General features: G+C 36.6%; 1 protein-coding gene across 5 annotated transcripts in view; it reads right to left on the bottom strand.

Annotated features, from left to right (window-relative positions):
* WDR19 (WD repeat domain 19) overlaps positions 1-17163 on the bottom strand; it is a 76924-nt gene extending 59761 nt beyond the window's left edge. For 3 of the 5 annotated variants that reach the window (XR_004325581.1, XM_032496009.1, XM_006188981.3), the window contains exons 1-8: positions 17069-17163; positions 15139-15230; positions 14774-14839; positions 12822-12947; positions 8587-8702; positions 4838-4953; positions 1516-1596; positions 244-356 (exon numbers count right to left, since the gene is read on the bottom strand). Coding sequence is in view for 4 of the 5 variants with exons in the window: in XM_032496009.1 (XP_032351900.1) it covers positions 244-356; positions 1516-1596; positions 4838-4953; positions 8587-8702; positions 12822-12947; positions 14774-14839; positions 15139-15230; positions 17069-17074 (716 nt within the window). In the remaining variant the exon portion in view is untranslated. Of the gene's footprint in view, positions 1-243; positions 357-1515; positions 1597-4837; positions 4954-8586; positions 8703-12821; positions 12948-14773; positions 14840-15138; positions 15231-15708; positions 15879-17068 lie in introns of those variants that run through there. The other 2 variants (XM_032496011.1, XM_032496014.1) reach the window with 2 other exon arrangements.

Below are 17163 nucleotides of genomic sequence, written 5' to 3'. Positions count from 1 at the left end.
AATGAACTATCATTGGCAGCACAGTAAATAAGCAAGTACCTTAAAACTAAGGAGTGAGAACATAATTAATCAAGGGCCTATTTGTCAGATAACAGGCTAGGTAGTTTCACATACTAGATCATAGACTGTAATCCAGAAAATGTTATATATAGAAGTTAAAATGCTACAGACAAAAATTAAATACACTATAATTAGTATGGAAAAATGCAGAGATATCTTTCAGTAATGAGCTTTTGTACATACCAGCTATAGCAGACAATGTTGCCATAGTGCTGCTGAAACTCCAGATCAATTGGGTTATCCGGTTCATTCAGATTAAAAAGAAACAGAGTTTTCTTGCCAACTACCACACTTATCTGCCAGGAAAGATTAAGAGATTTTGAAATGAATTACTCAGTACTTCATGAAAAGGCCAATGAGCAAATCCAAATAGCATAAACCTAATTTATAAAAACAATGAGCCAAATTTAGAAGTGTTAAATGTTATAATTAGTAGGGTAACAATGTGACTAACTCAAAACATTTGTAACACTTTACTAACATAGTCTGGGAAGGATTCTTGGCTTTACACATATCCAGTATACCTTTGGAAGTATGTTAAAATAGCTTGATGGAATAACTTTAAAAATTTCTCTATACTCTAATAAGACTACTGAGCAGTACAGGAATGTAAGTCTAACACAGTCCTATAGAAGCTGAATTCATATTAAGAGCACAGAGAGTCTTGTAAGGCCATCTAATTTTGATTTTGAGCCATCTGGGATTGCAGATCCACACTCGTGTGGATCATCTAGCTTGGCTTTTTATATCATCACTCCTTCCATCACCTGCAGGTCACTGGTCAATGTGGCTCAACTAGCATCCCTCTGTTACTCACAAGTCAACACTTAACTGTAATTCTCAGTTGACGGTGTAACTGTGTTGGGGAGAGAAAAGAGTGCATTACTTATCTAGGCTCATTAAGGGTAATGGATATATATAAAAAGAGAAACACTTTGATATATTTCCTTGATTCTCAGATGCTGTCAATTTAATAATAGCTTTTAAGAAATAAAGAAACATTACTTCATTAAACATATTCTTATTGATTGTGAAAATCATCTGGATTTCAGAATGTTAAAATGTGGCAGGGAAAATGAATCTAGGATACTAAAAAAGTAAAAACTATAATTTCCAGAGCTCTGGTCACATCTCAGAGTGAAAATTTTAAAATCATACAGAAATGAATACTCTTGTTTATAAAGGTAATCCCCACTGTTTCTGCTACCATAAGAATGAGATAAGCAACAATAATGTAACAGGAAGATGTCCTCATTGGCCGTGATATTAGGTAGCAGCAAAAACAAAACAAAACATTTAGGCCTGAGAAACCTACACTGGTTTAGTAAGTGACAGACTATATTTATCTATAATTTATTTATCGCTATAGATTCTGAACCATCCTAGAAAAGGAGACAGTATATCTTATAAAATTGCCAAAATAATTTGGGCATGGATCTGATTTAGAATTCCTACCATGCTTTCAGCAGCAGAGGCTCGGTCATCAGTCTTCATCACGCAAAACTGCATGTCGCTAGGCTCTGACCTCACTGGTGTCTGCAGGGGTGAACATACTATATCACGATGAATAAACCCCACACTGAAATTCATTATATTAATAAAACAGGTTTCATTTTTGTTATAGGACTAAAACCTGAAAATTCCACTGCTATAAACATCTAGAAATTCTGGATGATGAACACGCATCTTATTAAATGGCTAAGATAAGCTTGAAAGAAGGTAAGGAAAACTTCCAGGGACCATAAGCAAAGATCAAACTGAAAAGCAAAGTGTGTGCAGAAACTGATGCTGTGTTTCTTTCCTGTGCTCCATGTTTGTAAATTTGCTGCTCCTATCTATGGAGACTAAGAGTGCTGAAGAAATTCCTGGTGATGTAGATATGGAAGAAGAAAAAGTGATGATTCAGATGAAGAAAAAGATTTCACTGAAAAAGTCCAGGACACAAATGACACAGATTGGCAGAAGACATTATCTCATGAAAAATAATCTGAATATCTGATGCAGATTTTCAAAGCAGCAGCATGTAAAGGGAGACAATAAGGAAGCCCATTTGACTCAGGCTGGGCTTTGGGGCAGAAGAAAATTGTTTTCAAATCAAAGACTTCCCCTTCTATCTTCATTATAGTCTGAGGTTCAGATTTATACTTTGAGTGGTCTAGAAACTCCCTGCAGTGTTTGGCAAAGACAAATATAAAGCCTCTCCCAAGGCTGCAAAAAACTTCCACAGATAAGCCCTGCTGAAGATGAGCTCACAATTCAAAATGAGAAAACTAACAAAGAAGCAATGCAACAAGAGCAAGAGTCAGCAGATCTAAAAAGAACAGAATTGTCAGAAAGAGATCATAAAATAAATACTTTTAAAATGACTAAAAACATAAAAGGACTCATAAATATGAAAAAAGACAACACTTTCTTTAAAAGTCCAAGCAGATTTTTAAATGAACTTCAAAGCACTTTCTACAAATAAAAAGTAGAGCCATTAAAATAAGAAGACTCAATGGGCTAGACAGAAGATTAGACAAATTTGAAAAATAAGTGAACTGATTTGAGGAAATTATACTGAAGGCTTCACAGAATGACAAAAAGAAACTATGAATAAAAAATTAAGAGATATAAGAAGGTCCAGCATACACCTAACACTTGCTTTAGAAAGACAGAATAGAAAGGTCAAGAGGTGAATTTCAAAGAGATAATGACTAAGAATTTTCCAGAATTGATGAAAGACAGTAATCTTCAGATTCAGGAAGCAAAACAAGTCCTCATCAGGATAAATAAAGATAGATCCACACAAATTACATTGCAGTGCTCTGCAGAACAGCCAAGTCAAAGCAATTCAGAGAAAATACCAAATGAACCAGTACTTATAATGTATGCTTTATTTACCATATCACAACTTATGTAGTATGTTAAATTCTGGAAGCAACTTCTTAGCGATTAAAAATGGGAAATAAATGACACAAATGAACTTATTTATAAGATAGAAATAGACTCACAGACATAGAAAACAAACTTGTGAATTACCAGGGAGGAAAGGGCAGGGGAGTGGGTGGAGGGATAAATTGGGAGTTTGGGATTTGCAGATACTGCTATATATAAAATAGATAAACAGCAAGGTCCTACTGTATAGCACAGGGAACTATATTCAATACCTTGTAATAGCCAATAATGAAAAAGAATATGAAAAGGAATATAAATACATAGGTATACCAGAATCACTATGCTATATATCAAATATTAACACAACATTGTAAACTGACTATACTTCAATAAAAAATAAGTAAAAATTAAAACGGGAAATAGTTATCTGGTATGTAAATAATGTCTGAACAATAAAGGCTTCCTGGGATGTTATATGGAAAAGTATTGTAAGGTCATATCTTGATTCAGTGAATTAAAAAAAATGCCAGTATCTATTGATGATGTCTGATATGGATACAAGAGGGGGGACCTGTTCCATTCTAATTCTAAATGGCACTGATATAGAGTGATCAAAATTACAAGGTTTCTAGAAGCTTTTTTTTTTATACAGTAATGCCTGATTAATCTTCCTCAAGAACCACTGTAATCATGCTATGGTCTGCTCAACATGATTGAATTATTTACTTCTCCCTAACTTTCAAAGGTTTCCAGATACAAGAATCATACTTTTGTTCAGTTTTATCTTCTATAAATTCTCAAAGCCCAAATCTTCAGTCAGTCCAGTCTTGAACAAGCCATGAACAAGCTGTAATAAGTTCTTCCTCTTATCTTTGTTCTGTTCTGCCTTGGAGTGAATGACAGTGATTGCTACATGTCTTATAATGTCCACTGAAACAAGCTTTAGCAGGGCACATGGCCACCCAGGCAGACTAAACTTGCAGGTTCCCTAGGTGGGGCCATATAACTAGGTTCGAGTCATACGGTATAAATGGAAATAATGACTGTATCTTCCAGGTCAGGTTGTTCACAAATTTCTTGCACTCCACTTCTCTTTTTCCCTTCCCTGGGGCTGACATGCAGATGTGGTACCCGTATGCTAGCTTTAACTATGCACATGAGGGCAAAACACCCTAGAAAACGACAAAGCAATAAGACGAAAGGAATCTGGGGCCCTATACCACCTTGTGAAGCAGAGATACATAGATGACCTGCCTACTTCTCTGTTATATGAGAAAAAAGAAAGAGGAAAAAGCCACTCAAACTACCATATCCTGAGTCCTTATAATTTGGCGTCTGTTACAATAGTTTAGCCTACACTTGACTGATTTAGATCATCTTCTCTCTTACAGAGTCATAATTCAACTTCCATTTCTCCCCTCTATCTCAAAAATGCTACAGGAGTTGTAAGCTATACCACAAAATTTGACAGTTAATCTTATAAGGTGATAGGTATTTTATCACGATTAGTTTGGGAAGCAATTTAACATATTAGTTAAAGGTATGGGCTTTAGAATCAAGCAGACCTGATTGAGTGCAGTTGTTAACATTTACATTGTAAATATGTATGTATAAAATAGGAGTTATTTCACAAATACACTGTCTGATTATAACCACAGAGCTGATAATCCATGCTAACACTAGATAATGGGAAATGTACAAAGAAGGATATTTGGATAAAGTATTCATATTAAAGAAAAATGTCCTAATACATAAGAAAAAAATTTGATGTTTAGTATATGAAGTAATTATATACATATCTCATATAGAGATTTTCAAATTTATAGCTCACTTTGATGGACAAACTTTATTTCAGAGGAAAACGTGAACAGAGCAGACCAGAGAGAGATTACTGTATTACCTGTCTTATCGTGTCACCTTCCTGATTACTAACTGTAATCATTTTATCTTCACCACCTAAAGCAAGCATATTTTCTGCATTCCAACATCCACATGTGATTCTCTTAGTATGTTTTCCTGAAAAAGAGATGATTTTTGTACAGACATACTGATTTCTCAAAAAAAAATTTTTTTTTAATCTGTGATGTCAATCTGAAAGTTTAGGTAATATACCATGGAAATTAAGCAGATACAGAATTTAAAATCTCATCAAAGCAGCGTCTAAGCAACCTTATTTAAAACGGTTTATTACCAAGTTGTAAATCAAGATAACAGTAAATAAAGGCAATCCTGTTTTCCAACTTTTTATGTGGCTATGAGCATAGGCTACAACATAAAAAGATGTTCCACCCCTTGACAAGTTTGTTTACCATATAACCAAACCCATCATGATAATGTCTTACGAGAAGTAAATCTTGAAGGGAGGGTATAGCTCAGTAGTAGGGTGCATGCTTAGCATGCATGAGGTCCTGAGTTCAATCTCCAGAACCTCCATTAAAAATATAAGATAAAAAATAAGTAAATAAATAAAATGGGTTAAAAATGTTTTAAAAAAAAGAAGTAAATCTCAAAGTACTGAGGTTATTTTTACTATATTCAGCTTCATACTGTGGTAGACCCTTGGAATATGCAGATTCAACATCATAGTTTTGACTATTCGCATATAATGAAAGGACACAGAAGGATTTATGATAATACTGAAGTACAAATATTAATTTAGTGAGACTTGTGTTAAAAATAGTCATTTAGCTAGTGAGGGATATGACATAGCCACTAAGTATCAGGATGCTTTTTAATTGAACAATCTAGCCAGTGCAAAAACTACATTTTGGGGTGGAAGTCACACACTTAACATTGCGGGCATTTGTTGAAGGTCCCGGGATAGATAAATACACAGGAGTCTTAAGGTTAGTTAAGCATACAGATTCTGGAAGCAGGCTGCCTATTTGAATAAGTGGTTCCACCACTTACTGCAAAACCTTGTGTAAGTTATTTAACCTTTCTATGGCTTAGTCACATTGTCCAAAAACTGGGGGTAATAGGGGGAGCTATCTCATAGGGCTGAGGAGCAAATGAGTTAAAGCACTTAGAAGGGCGCCAGGCATACAGAAGTGCTACAAATGTTAGCTATTTCAGCTGTGACTGAGACAGAGATCATGTCTAATTTATCCTTTGCACCCCTTATAGAACCTAATACAGTATGTATACAGAAAGTAGGTTCTTAAACAAATAATCGTTAAGTGAGTAGACCCTGAGGCCAAAGTGTGCCTAGTGTGTTAGTGGCTCAGCTAGGAGGCCGGTGTGGATGGAGGACAGGAAGTGAAGAAAGACGAGTAAGAGATGAAGTCAGAGGGTTTGCAGGGCCAGATCATGGAGGGCTTGGCTGGCCACTGTGAGGACTTTGACTTTGACCCTGGGTGAGATGGAGAGCCCTTGGAGAGTTCTGAGTAGAAGGCTCACTGGCTTCTGGGTGGAGAATATTCTACAGCAGGGCAAGAGTTGAAGCAGGGAGACCAGTTAAGAGATTGCAGAAGTTCAGGTGGAAGATGTCTGAGCCCCACACCATTGTGGTAGCAGTAGAGGTGATGAGAACAGTCTTGATTCTGGAGGTATCTGAAGGTAGATTCTACAAGATTTTCTGGCAAATTAAGTATGGAAGGTATAAGAAAGATGAGTCAAGGATGACGATAAGGTTTGGCCTAAAGACCTAAAAGGATGGAATGTCATCCATGATAAGAGGGGAAAGCTACGGGTCAAAAGGGTTTTGGTGAAAAATAAAAAAGGAGGGTTGGTGATATTAAATTTGAAGTGTTTACTAGAAATCTCATTGGAGATGTTGAGTAAGCAATTGGATATATGAGTCCAGAGTTTGGAAGAGAGAAATACGGGACTATAGAGATAGTATTTCAGATCAGGAGACCAGAGCACAAAAGTGAAGGGACTATTCAGAGAAGAGCCTGGGATATAGGAGAGTTTGCTGACCATAGATTAAGGGGTTTGGGTGATACACTGGAGCTGGGTACCCAGAGTAATGGGCACTAGAATGGAAAAAGGAGTACACCAAGAGAGGTGAAAAGATGCCAAAGACAAACTTCTTTCTACACTCAAGAAAGAAAGAAGAAAATCTCTCCTCTTCTTCTAGTGCTCAAAAGTCAGGTTGGCCTTAACATCAGGAATAAGAGTTAACACATTTTGTGTGCACACTTACAGTGTTTGGGGCACTTTATATGTACTGACTCATTTAATTAATATTAACTCATACTTAATATATGACGGTAACTGAATCAGGTTATCAGGAGACTGGTAATATTAAATAAACTGTGGTCAGTGGAATTCATGCACATTAGAACCATGCAAAGTGAGAACTGCTTGTGTCTAGTTAGTTCAAGGAAATAAATCAGCAAGATGAAACAAGGTAACAGATGTTTAGTTACTGTGAAAATTGCTCACTGATCATGCTATGGTACAGCTGCTTTCAAAAGTGGAATAGCTTGGTTTTGGGAAAGTAAATTATTTCAAAGGAAAAAAGGCAGAGCCACAAATCACAACAAACTCTGAAAGAGGCAGCTAAAGGACCTAAGATATATAATTAACCTGCATCTTTTCAGGTCCACTTTACATAGTTAATAAATAAGATTGAGATTAGAATTACTATTCATTTAAATACAAAAATCACATATAAAATCATGTGTATATGACAAATATTGACACATAATAATCAAGCTTTGACAAATTATTTTCTTATACCTCAAGTGTCAAAATTTCTGGGGCTTAAAAGTTAACTGGTAGGATATACCTGCAAATGAAGTGGGATACAGAAAACAGCTACTGAAGTCAAATAGACTAATTTATATGGTGAAAGCTCATTTTTGTAACAAAATTTTTTAGTTTAATTTTTCAAATGGATCAGTGACATACCTGTTTAGCTATAGAGCACTAAAGATATTCACATTAAAGATCTACATATATGTGGAAATTATTTGAAATGAAAAGTGTCCTTAACTGAAAGGCACTTTCTCTGTGTGGGCACTATTATCTCCAGCATTTAATTCTTTCATTAGCAGTAAATTACACTGGCCATCTGTATGTAAGTAAGCCCCCTGGTTTCACCATTCACCAGCATGATGTTACAGTAATTGAAAAGAATCAATACTGTCTCCTCCTGGGTATTTAGAGGGCAGATGCTAAGTGACCAGAGATTAGCGGCATAGAAGAGACTGAACCAAAAAGGTCAGAGAAGGAATAAACACACATACCTCCAGTCATATACCCTGAGGCAACTATAAATCCTACCCAACACAGAGATTAAATTGGTGTTTGGAGAGAATGAGGGGTCAGAATTAGGAATCTGGATATACTCGGTCCAAGAAGTCACCAGATGTTTCAGCCCACCTCCTAATGTGTTGATATGCATATGAGCTATACCATGCCAGAGGTGCAATCTGGGTGAGAAAAGGGCAGATGGAAGGCATGCTATTAATGTGCTAGTGTCCAAAGGCACAGGCTCGCCTTAGGGCAACCTGTTCTACGTAGCCTGGGAAATTCTTAGTAGGGAGTGAGGAGGGACCTTCTAGCTTAGCTCGATGTATGGGGAATCTTAATTTTAAATTACAAAATTTCCCTTGCAATATCAGGAAAATCTGAGGTGATAAAATTTACATTTACGTAAAGCATCGCAAATATTTAGCAGTGTTTCCAGCCATCACCTACCAAGGACAGGAATCTTTCGAGATGTCTGACGATTATAAATAAGCAAATTTCCTTTAACAGTTCCAACAGCCAGGAAACTTCCAAATTTTGACCAAAGAAGGAAAGACATTTGATCCCTGTAACATTGAGATATAAATTACTAGACAGTTCACAATCATAACCCCTAAGTGGCCCTTTTAAAAAGTACTTCATGCATAATTTTAACATCTACTTAAAAGTGGAAGTACAAAATCACAACTTAATGCTTTAGGACAAAGAGTAAGTGATAAAGACATTTTGAGACACTACAAAGTGATCTTTAATGTACTTAAAATACAAATGCATAATAAATATAAGCTTCAATTCAGTCATGATGGAATTTCATGAAATGACTCATGATGAGATAGTTATTAATTTGTCTGCTAATGATGATTGTAACTCTAAATGTGGTAAAAATCTTAATGGATGATAACATCTCATACTTTAAAAAAAAGTAGGGTCCAATAACATGATATATTAAATTGGAAAAATCATTGGGAATTCATGACCTGAAAAAGGATATACATTTTCCAGCTCTGTCATTATTGAAAGTAGCTCAGAAGGAGGTAGAAGCACATTTGCCTACCACCAGTTCTTAATGTGCATCCTAGGACTCACAAATTGAACTTTTATATAATTCTCTACCAAAGGGAATCAGAACTCCTTGGAGAGTAGCTCATTCCATATACTGAGGAAAGAAATAACAATGGATCTAAAAAAGTGGTCATGAAAGTGCAATCCTAGGATCAGCAACATCACCTGGGAGCTTTAGAAATGCCAGTTCGCAGTTTCCACCCCAGTCCTACTGCATGAGACACTCTGGGGGTGTTGCCCAGTTGCCTGTGTTTTCATAAGCTCTCCAGGTGATTTGGATGCAGCTAAACTTTGAGAGCCACTGACAGATCGTGCAACTGTTTTCAGAAAGCAACCTGGCTTTCAAGAGTGTTGAGGGCAATAATAAAAGGACAAAAGAGTAAGCTTAAAGGGGCTTCCTCTGACTAAATTAGGGGATTTTGAGCATTAAGTATTACATATTCTATTGAAACAAATTGGTTTATGAAAGGCCATAAAACCATAAAGATATTTGGAGGACAAAAATTCACTTAAAGCACATGAAAAGTTAATTGTAGTAACAGGTGAGTGTAATAAAATGTTTAGTTAAAAATTAACTTTAATTTAAAGTATTAACATACCAGGCTGCTAGGTTTCTTTAATTGACTATATGTTTATTATATCAAGTATATAATATATTTTATAAAAGATATTAAGTACATATTTTATGAAAGATAAATACGCATTTGTCTCTATCAGTTTAAGTAGGGATGGCAGCCATGAGAATATACCTTTCAGATCGCCAACTATAGAAGTGTAACTGACAAGGCCCCCAGCTGCTAGGCATTGGAATCCATCACCTCAGTGTGCTGGGGCCACGTCCTCCCATGGGCTGCTCCCAGACAACGACTGAGCACGGCAGGGATACTGCTGAGGCCCATTCCTGGGACACACAGGACTCCTTTGATGGGTATCCTTGGCTCAAAGACCCCCATAGGCCTAGCTGAACTTTCTAGAACTGTGCTGCTTCTAGGCCCATTTCTTCCTTCTCTCCTTCACAAGGGTCAGACATGCACTATCGTCTGATGGCTCTTCTGGCCCCTTCGTCCCCCTCTATGTTCCTCCACAGGTATTTACTGTAATAAATACCTTACACATTTAATCCTGTTGTGGAGTCCGCTTCTGAGAAAACATGAATAAAAACAATTGTGAGTGAGCTAAATAGTACCGTAGAAAAGAGGGATTACATGACAAGAACAAGGTCTGATCAGCAACTGTGGTCAAATACAGTAAGAGCAGTGTAACAATATTAGTCCATCCAGTAGTTTACCCTTACTAACAGTCACACGACAGCCAACTAGAAAGAGGCTTAAATAGTGTATTCCAAGAAGATCAAGTAATCAAATGTCTTCAAGAGAAGAGCTAATTAAGCAGACTCCATCTCTCTTCTCGCAGGAGATAAGACCTCCAAAAGGCCCCACAAAGTACAATGAGATACTAAGCAATATGTAAGTTTCCAATAATGCTAACAGAGCAGGCCAATGTATAATAATCATATGTATTTCTGGCCAAGCAAAATTTAAAGACTACATTATTTTAGGAAAAGGCACCTGGCTACCAAAAAAACAAAACAAAACAAAACAAAAAACTGGCAACCTATGTGAAAGACACAGGCTTAAAAAATTCTTGCTGATAGGACAACTGAAGGTCAATTAGAAAACAGGCTGAGTAGGATGACTAGTGCTCAGGTCTGAGTGGCCTTGGGAGAAGCAACCATGTCCCATGATCTAACCAAGATCCAACTGGCTGATGAACCAGATGTTGTATTTAGAGTTTTCTCTGGAAAGACTGCTTTATCCCAGATACATAACTAAATGATTACTGCTGTAAGCCTAGGTAGGGTCAGAGTAAATACCAATTAATCCTAAAAAGATATGAAAGTCATTTAGTAAAAGTGACAAAATAAATTCAATTCATTGTGTCAACATAATGATTTAAGATACTTGAGTAGTAGTAGTAAGTTTTGTAATAATTATGTCTGAATATGTGTTATGAATTGTGTTTAAAGTGCTCCAAAGAATCAAATCAGATAAAATTTATAAATGAAATTTAAATTGTTTGAAGGAAACTTAAGTCAGCAAAATATTTAAGAAAAATTAATACAAAAAATGTTGTTTATTAACTATCATAATGTATCAGATTGATTGATAATTAACAAAAAACAAATAGTAGTAGGTATACCTTTCTATAGCCAAAGGCCTTTAGACATTAGATATTAATAGCAACAATAAAACATCCTTAATTTCACCTTAATTACAGTAACATCTACCATTCACTCAGTTCTTATTTTGGTGCCAGGCCATGGCATACAATTAAATATTACAACAATTCTGAGATGACCTGAAGAAATGGGAAGATAGATGGTGGGAGGCAGAGAGCTGCCAATTTGAAACACCTAGGATTAATTATGCACTTTTCTGTGGGTGAAGATGTAGCCTCCGTGATGCTGAATCTGGTTCAAGAACCAGTACTTGATGTTTATAAACATCTTCTTGAATGGAAGCACACAGCCTGTGTAAAATCCTTCTGAACGGTGATGTACCAAAGTATAAAAGGACAGAGCAAGAAATGAAGATTTTGAGATCCAGCAAGACTTTATGTTGGTCAGACACCGTCAACTGTGGATGCATACCTTGTGCATCACTTTGGAGGGTCAAAGGAAACTGCACTAAGCTATGCTTGGTCCTGCTCTGCAAGGCCACTTGCTTTCTCTAGGTTCAGATATTCCTTGGTAAGTCAGCTGGCAAATTATAGTCTAATCTTAGTGTCCGTGTGTGATCTCTTCCTGCCCACCTGCAGGCCACATGATGCCATGAGGCAGATATTGTTATTAAACCCATTTTGTATATGTGAAGAAATTGAGGCTTAGAGAGAGGTTAAGCAACTTGTCCAAGGTCAAAATTACAGTTTTAGCTGTAAATATTGACAAGTTTTTCTTTTCCACATGGCCAAATGGTTTCTATCTTAGCAGGGATCTATAATACATTCTGTCTGCCCAGGATTTTTCCCCCTTATGAACTGCCCCACCCTCACCCTACTCTTCACCAGGTAGAATTATCAATCCCACGGCCTTGCCTACCCCATTCAGAGACCTTTTGAAGAACTGAGTGGACACTGGGGATGGGACAGGGACATGCTTTTTTCTCTGGCATAACTTGCTGTGAAGAACTGTTTAAGCTGATACCTGCCAGTAGCCATCAAGAGTCTGACTTAGAAGAAGTCAACAGAGGGAAAAGAGGGGCCAAGAGATGGAGACAGTCTTGACTGCATCATGAGAACCCTAGATTCAGCCATGCCTGCAGCCAATCCCATCTACAGGTTTTCCCATATATGTTTTGCTTCTCCTTTGGACTTTTTAGTCTGTTCCATTGAAAGCAACTTTTTAAGAAGCTGTTTATACTTTATAATTATAACAATTTTATTCTAATTAATTGGGCAAAATTAATAGAGTTAAATATAACAATTTAAAAAGAAATGAACTTTTTCCTTTATAAGAAAATTACCCAACAATGCATCTTTATGATGAAAGTAGTAAGTATTGTTAGCATCAAATCTGCAAATCATTCATGCTTCTAAGCGAAGATTCAAAAAAAAGTTGTTCTTACCGCATGCCACTGTCTAACTGGCTGGTTTTATTTGTGTTGGCATCCCATAGATAAATGCAACTGGATTTCTCGGCAATCACAGCTAGGATATCTCCATCTTTATCCCAGTCCATAGCAACACAGTTACTTGTTAAAAAGAGAGCAAGACATCACCATACTTTTTTTTTTAAGTAGGAGAAAGAAATTTAAACACTCAACTATTTGTGATTTTTTCCTGTAACAAGATCATTCAATCTATTTGAATAGGTCATAAACTTTCTAAAGTGAAAACTATAACTCATCATTCACTGCTTGGATAATACTAACATCAATTTTGTTGTTGTTGAGGAGACAGAAAAAAATTGAATTCTATTTTAAATATCACTCTCATATACAATATTAAATGCAATTATACCTGATAAGTTAGCAGGTTTTCTTGATACCTAGAAGGAACCTGGCCTTTTGGTAAAACAAACTCATCCAGCACCTCTAGAAATGAATCACATCTGGGAATCAGGAGGTAATTTGTACAATCACCTTTTGAAAGATTATTTCCAGATTTACAAAGGGAAAAAGAAGGTACTGATAAGAAGTGAAATTATATCTACATAAGCTGTGTACTAAACAGATCAAGGCTGGGTAGGTGCAGGATTGTAAACAACAATAAGACTGAATTCTGAAATAGTAAGAAATGTTACTTTCATTTCATACCTTAATAGAATAAGAAGAGTGATTCAATTAACATGCCAAAATAGTTATAAATAGGAAATGGTCTATTTAACATGTTTCTTACTGTTTAAAATTACTCCAGAGCATTTATTATAATTTAGAAACTTCCTTGAGGATTAGCTTTTCCTTCTCTGATGTTATTTTGGGTATCTGGGTAAGCCATACTCAGACTTACATTTAAGACAGCTGGGGAATTACTTCAGTTATTCTTCAAACTGTTAAAATATGTTGTCGGATCTTAATTTTCTATATTTTCAGAGATATGTGGAGCATGGAAGAGGGAGGCCTTCAAATTGTTGATCAATTGGTTTATCTGGAGATCTTTTATCAGTGTAATTCAACTTAATCAATACAGCAAAGAACTTAGACGTAAAAAAAATAAGGCCATATATAATCAAAATAGATGTCACAGAGATCACGTAATAAAGCTCATATAATTTACTCAAAGAAGTTTTCCTACTAAGTGCCTTCTTACTTTACTTTAGACGAGATTATAACGAGCTTTCCCTCTGTACCCCAGAAGACAGAAGCCAGAAGCAACAATTAAGAGAGCGATGAGAAATAGCAACATGGTGCCATCAGGTGGGTGGGAGAGAAGTAAAACAACCTGATTTGCAAAGATGGTGGCAATAAACTACAGAAAGCAGACATGAATTTAAAATGCCTGGCAGCATAAGACCATTCAGCTGAAGGACTCGACACATCGTTAATAACCACTGAGACTATCAGTAAAATAACTAACACAGGTAATGATTACATGGAACCATTAAAAATGCTTTCGTTATGCTTGTTGGAATCTAGAAGGATTTCCTTAAAATGGATAATATAAAGTCTTCATCCTTTAAGAAGTATACGGAAAGTATTTTCCAAGAATTTATTAGAGAGGAAATAATACATGTCATACAGGCATATCTTAGCTGCATATATACACACTAAGGCTTATTTATAATGAAGTAAGAATTCTCATTTAAGACTCATTTATAATTCTGCCTTAAAGCTCATCTGTGAATGTATGAGTGTTTATAAGTATAAACTCTAACTTATATGCTATATAGCTACATATTTCATTGACTGCTTATGGTATAAAAAAACAAACCTCTTTGAAACTGGAGAAAGCAAAAGAGGAGATACAGTTTAGATATAAATCATAAAATTCTATTTGATTATAGTCTTAGAACAGTGCTTTTTTTTTATCTTTTAGGCAATAAAGCCTGAAAAAGTTTTTGATCTACCTCTGTACTTACCCAGATAAGTTAATTTCACTTCTTTTTTGACCATGGCGATCAAAGATTTTCACAATATGATCAGCTCTAAAAGCAATTAGAACACAAAGATATGATGTAAATGTTTCTTATTTATCTCTATATATAAAAAGTCTTTTACATCCAAGTGATTTCAATATTCTCTCATGATAGTTTCATAATTTATATCTAAAAAATTATTATCAGGAAAAAATTTCTATGAACTATGATGTTAACAGAAATGAATATATTACTTTTCCCACCATTTTATTGTCATCCAAGAATTTCTACTGAATAGATGGTGGGGTTAGGTGGGCATACAACCATTTGGAGTCAGGATGACATACTAACATTTAATGATTTCTTACCCTGTTACTGCAAGGTAGTTTCCTGATGTTTTCTGCCAGGTAAACTGTATCGGTGTGCCAAGCCAAGTCTTTTCTAGCAGTGAGAAAACACACTAAAAAACAAAAACCCACAATCTTTATATTTTCAAAATATACAATTAAGTGTTGATCAAAAAAGATGTCAAAACACAATAATGAAAACAGTAGGATTCAGGATGGTGAGGGCTTATGGTACAGATTACCCAAAAGAAGTCAATATAACAAACAAAATGATGAATCAATTAACCAACCAGACAAAAAACCCACAGTCTGGTTGGTAAAGCACAGACCTCAATATGTATGGAAGCGTTTGCAATAAAACTTTTTTGCATTTGAATGTTTTTCAATATTAATTTTATAAAAATTTATAATCTTAGTGTTTTAAAGCTATTAAAGATTTAACTAATTTAAACTTGAATTTAGCTAGTTATCAATGGCATGGATTTGGGGGGGATTAACAAAACTGCCACTAAAAACTTAACCATGATAGAAATACAAAATGCCCATACTTCCTTCAAAATTATTTTTTTCCTTTATCTATTACTTACTTACTTCATCATTAAGTGTTTAATTTGGCAACATAAAACTCTTCCAGTGGTCAAAATTAAACACCAATCATAGGCATTTCCTATGTTAAAGCGAAGATGAAATCCACCTCTGTGGAAAACAGGGATGTGCTATAATCACAGGTACATCCAAGTTTTGTGGAGCACAAAGACACCCTTACAGAAAAAAAAAGAAGTTTAAACGCATCTTACTTTGCAATTTTATGACCACATTGCCCTGGAATCCTACCATGCAAGTGAGAGATCCCTAAACTTGAATTTCACTAGCTTCATGGCAGATCTCCTTCTGGTTGTGAATTTACATATTAATTTTCTTCAAAGTAGCTATATAGATGCTCGCTACCCATACAATGAGATGGAAAAGGTGCTAGCTTTACAACCAGAAAACCAACGTTTAGACCTTGCCTTTATTTATTAGCTGTAGGGCTTAAAGCAGGTAGATTAAATTGCCTCAAGCACAGAATTCTCAGCTGTAAACCAGGTATAACTATCTCATTACTTCTGGTACTTCATAAATTGTGAAGAGCTTTAGAAATGTGAGTTAAGATTACCGGTCCGTCAATTCCAATCTCCACACTAATAGCCATGAGAATGCATAAAATAATTTTAAAATCGAGCTTTCCATTTCTTTACCAGATCAGGGCCGGGGGGCGGGGGTATTACTTGATAAAGAGTGAATGAGCTGTAGTCAGGGACCGGGGAATAGGGTTCACGAGAAGCCCAAGCCTAGGAATTGTGCACGCAGAGGATGACGCTCTTGAGTGTGAGATCTACGTGTGCAATTTCCCCGTGAATACTGTACACTGCCACCAAGTGATCTGTAAAATTGCACCAGTCACAGGCAGTACAATTTGAGGTTATTCTTTCGGAGGCTTTCACTCTTTTTAGGGTGCTGAGCAGTTGCGCGGCTTGCCAGGGGTTTAGCTGCAAGAAACTAGGCAGCTCGTGACGTCCGAACGAGTCAACTTCACCACGACCCTCCAAATACATTCACACGACATGTTCCTTCTGCCGTGCGAAGTCCGGGGTGTTCAGATCCAGTCTGCTCACCGCCGGCCGCAGCGGCGTTCCCTCTTCCCACACAGCTTCACCTCCGTCCGCGATCCCAGAAACGAGAGGCCTCCTTCCCCGCCTTCTCCTCTTCAATTTTCCTTCCTTTCTCCCCATTCCTTCAACTTCGCCCCTGCTCTCTCCATCCTTGGTCATCCCGCTCTTTTCTCCAGTCCTCACGCACTCGGGAGGAGGGAGATAGTCACAAACCCTACCTTCAAAGCGATGCTCGAAGGGCTAAGGGGAGGGTCAGGGGTCGCGTCTTCCCGCCCCCCCGGGGTTTGTAGGTTATTTACCTTCATCTCAAAGCTCCAGCGGCCGCGCGATCTAGCAAGTGCGCAGGCGCACCCGGTCTCCTCCAAGAAGGCTACCGCGTTCCCGTCACCCAGGA

This window comes from Camelus ferus, chromosome 2, assembly GCF_009834535.1.
Source record: "Camelus ferus isolate YT-003-E chromosome 2, BCGSAC_Cfer_1.0, whole genome shotgun sequence".
Lineage (NCBI taxonomy): Eukaryota > Metazoa > Chordata > Mammalia > Artiodactyla > Camelidae > Camelus > Camelus ferus.
Note: the sequence above shows the minus strand (reverse complement) of the source record. Positions and strands in the feature narration are given on the sequence as shown.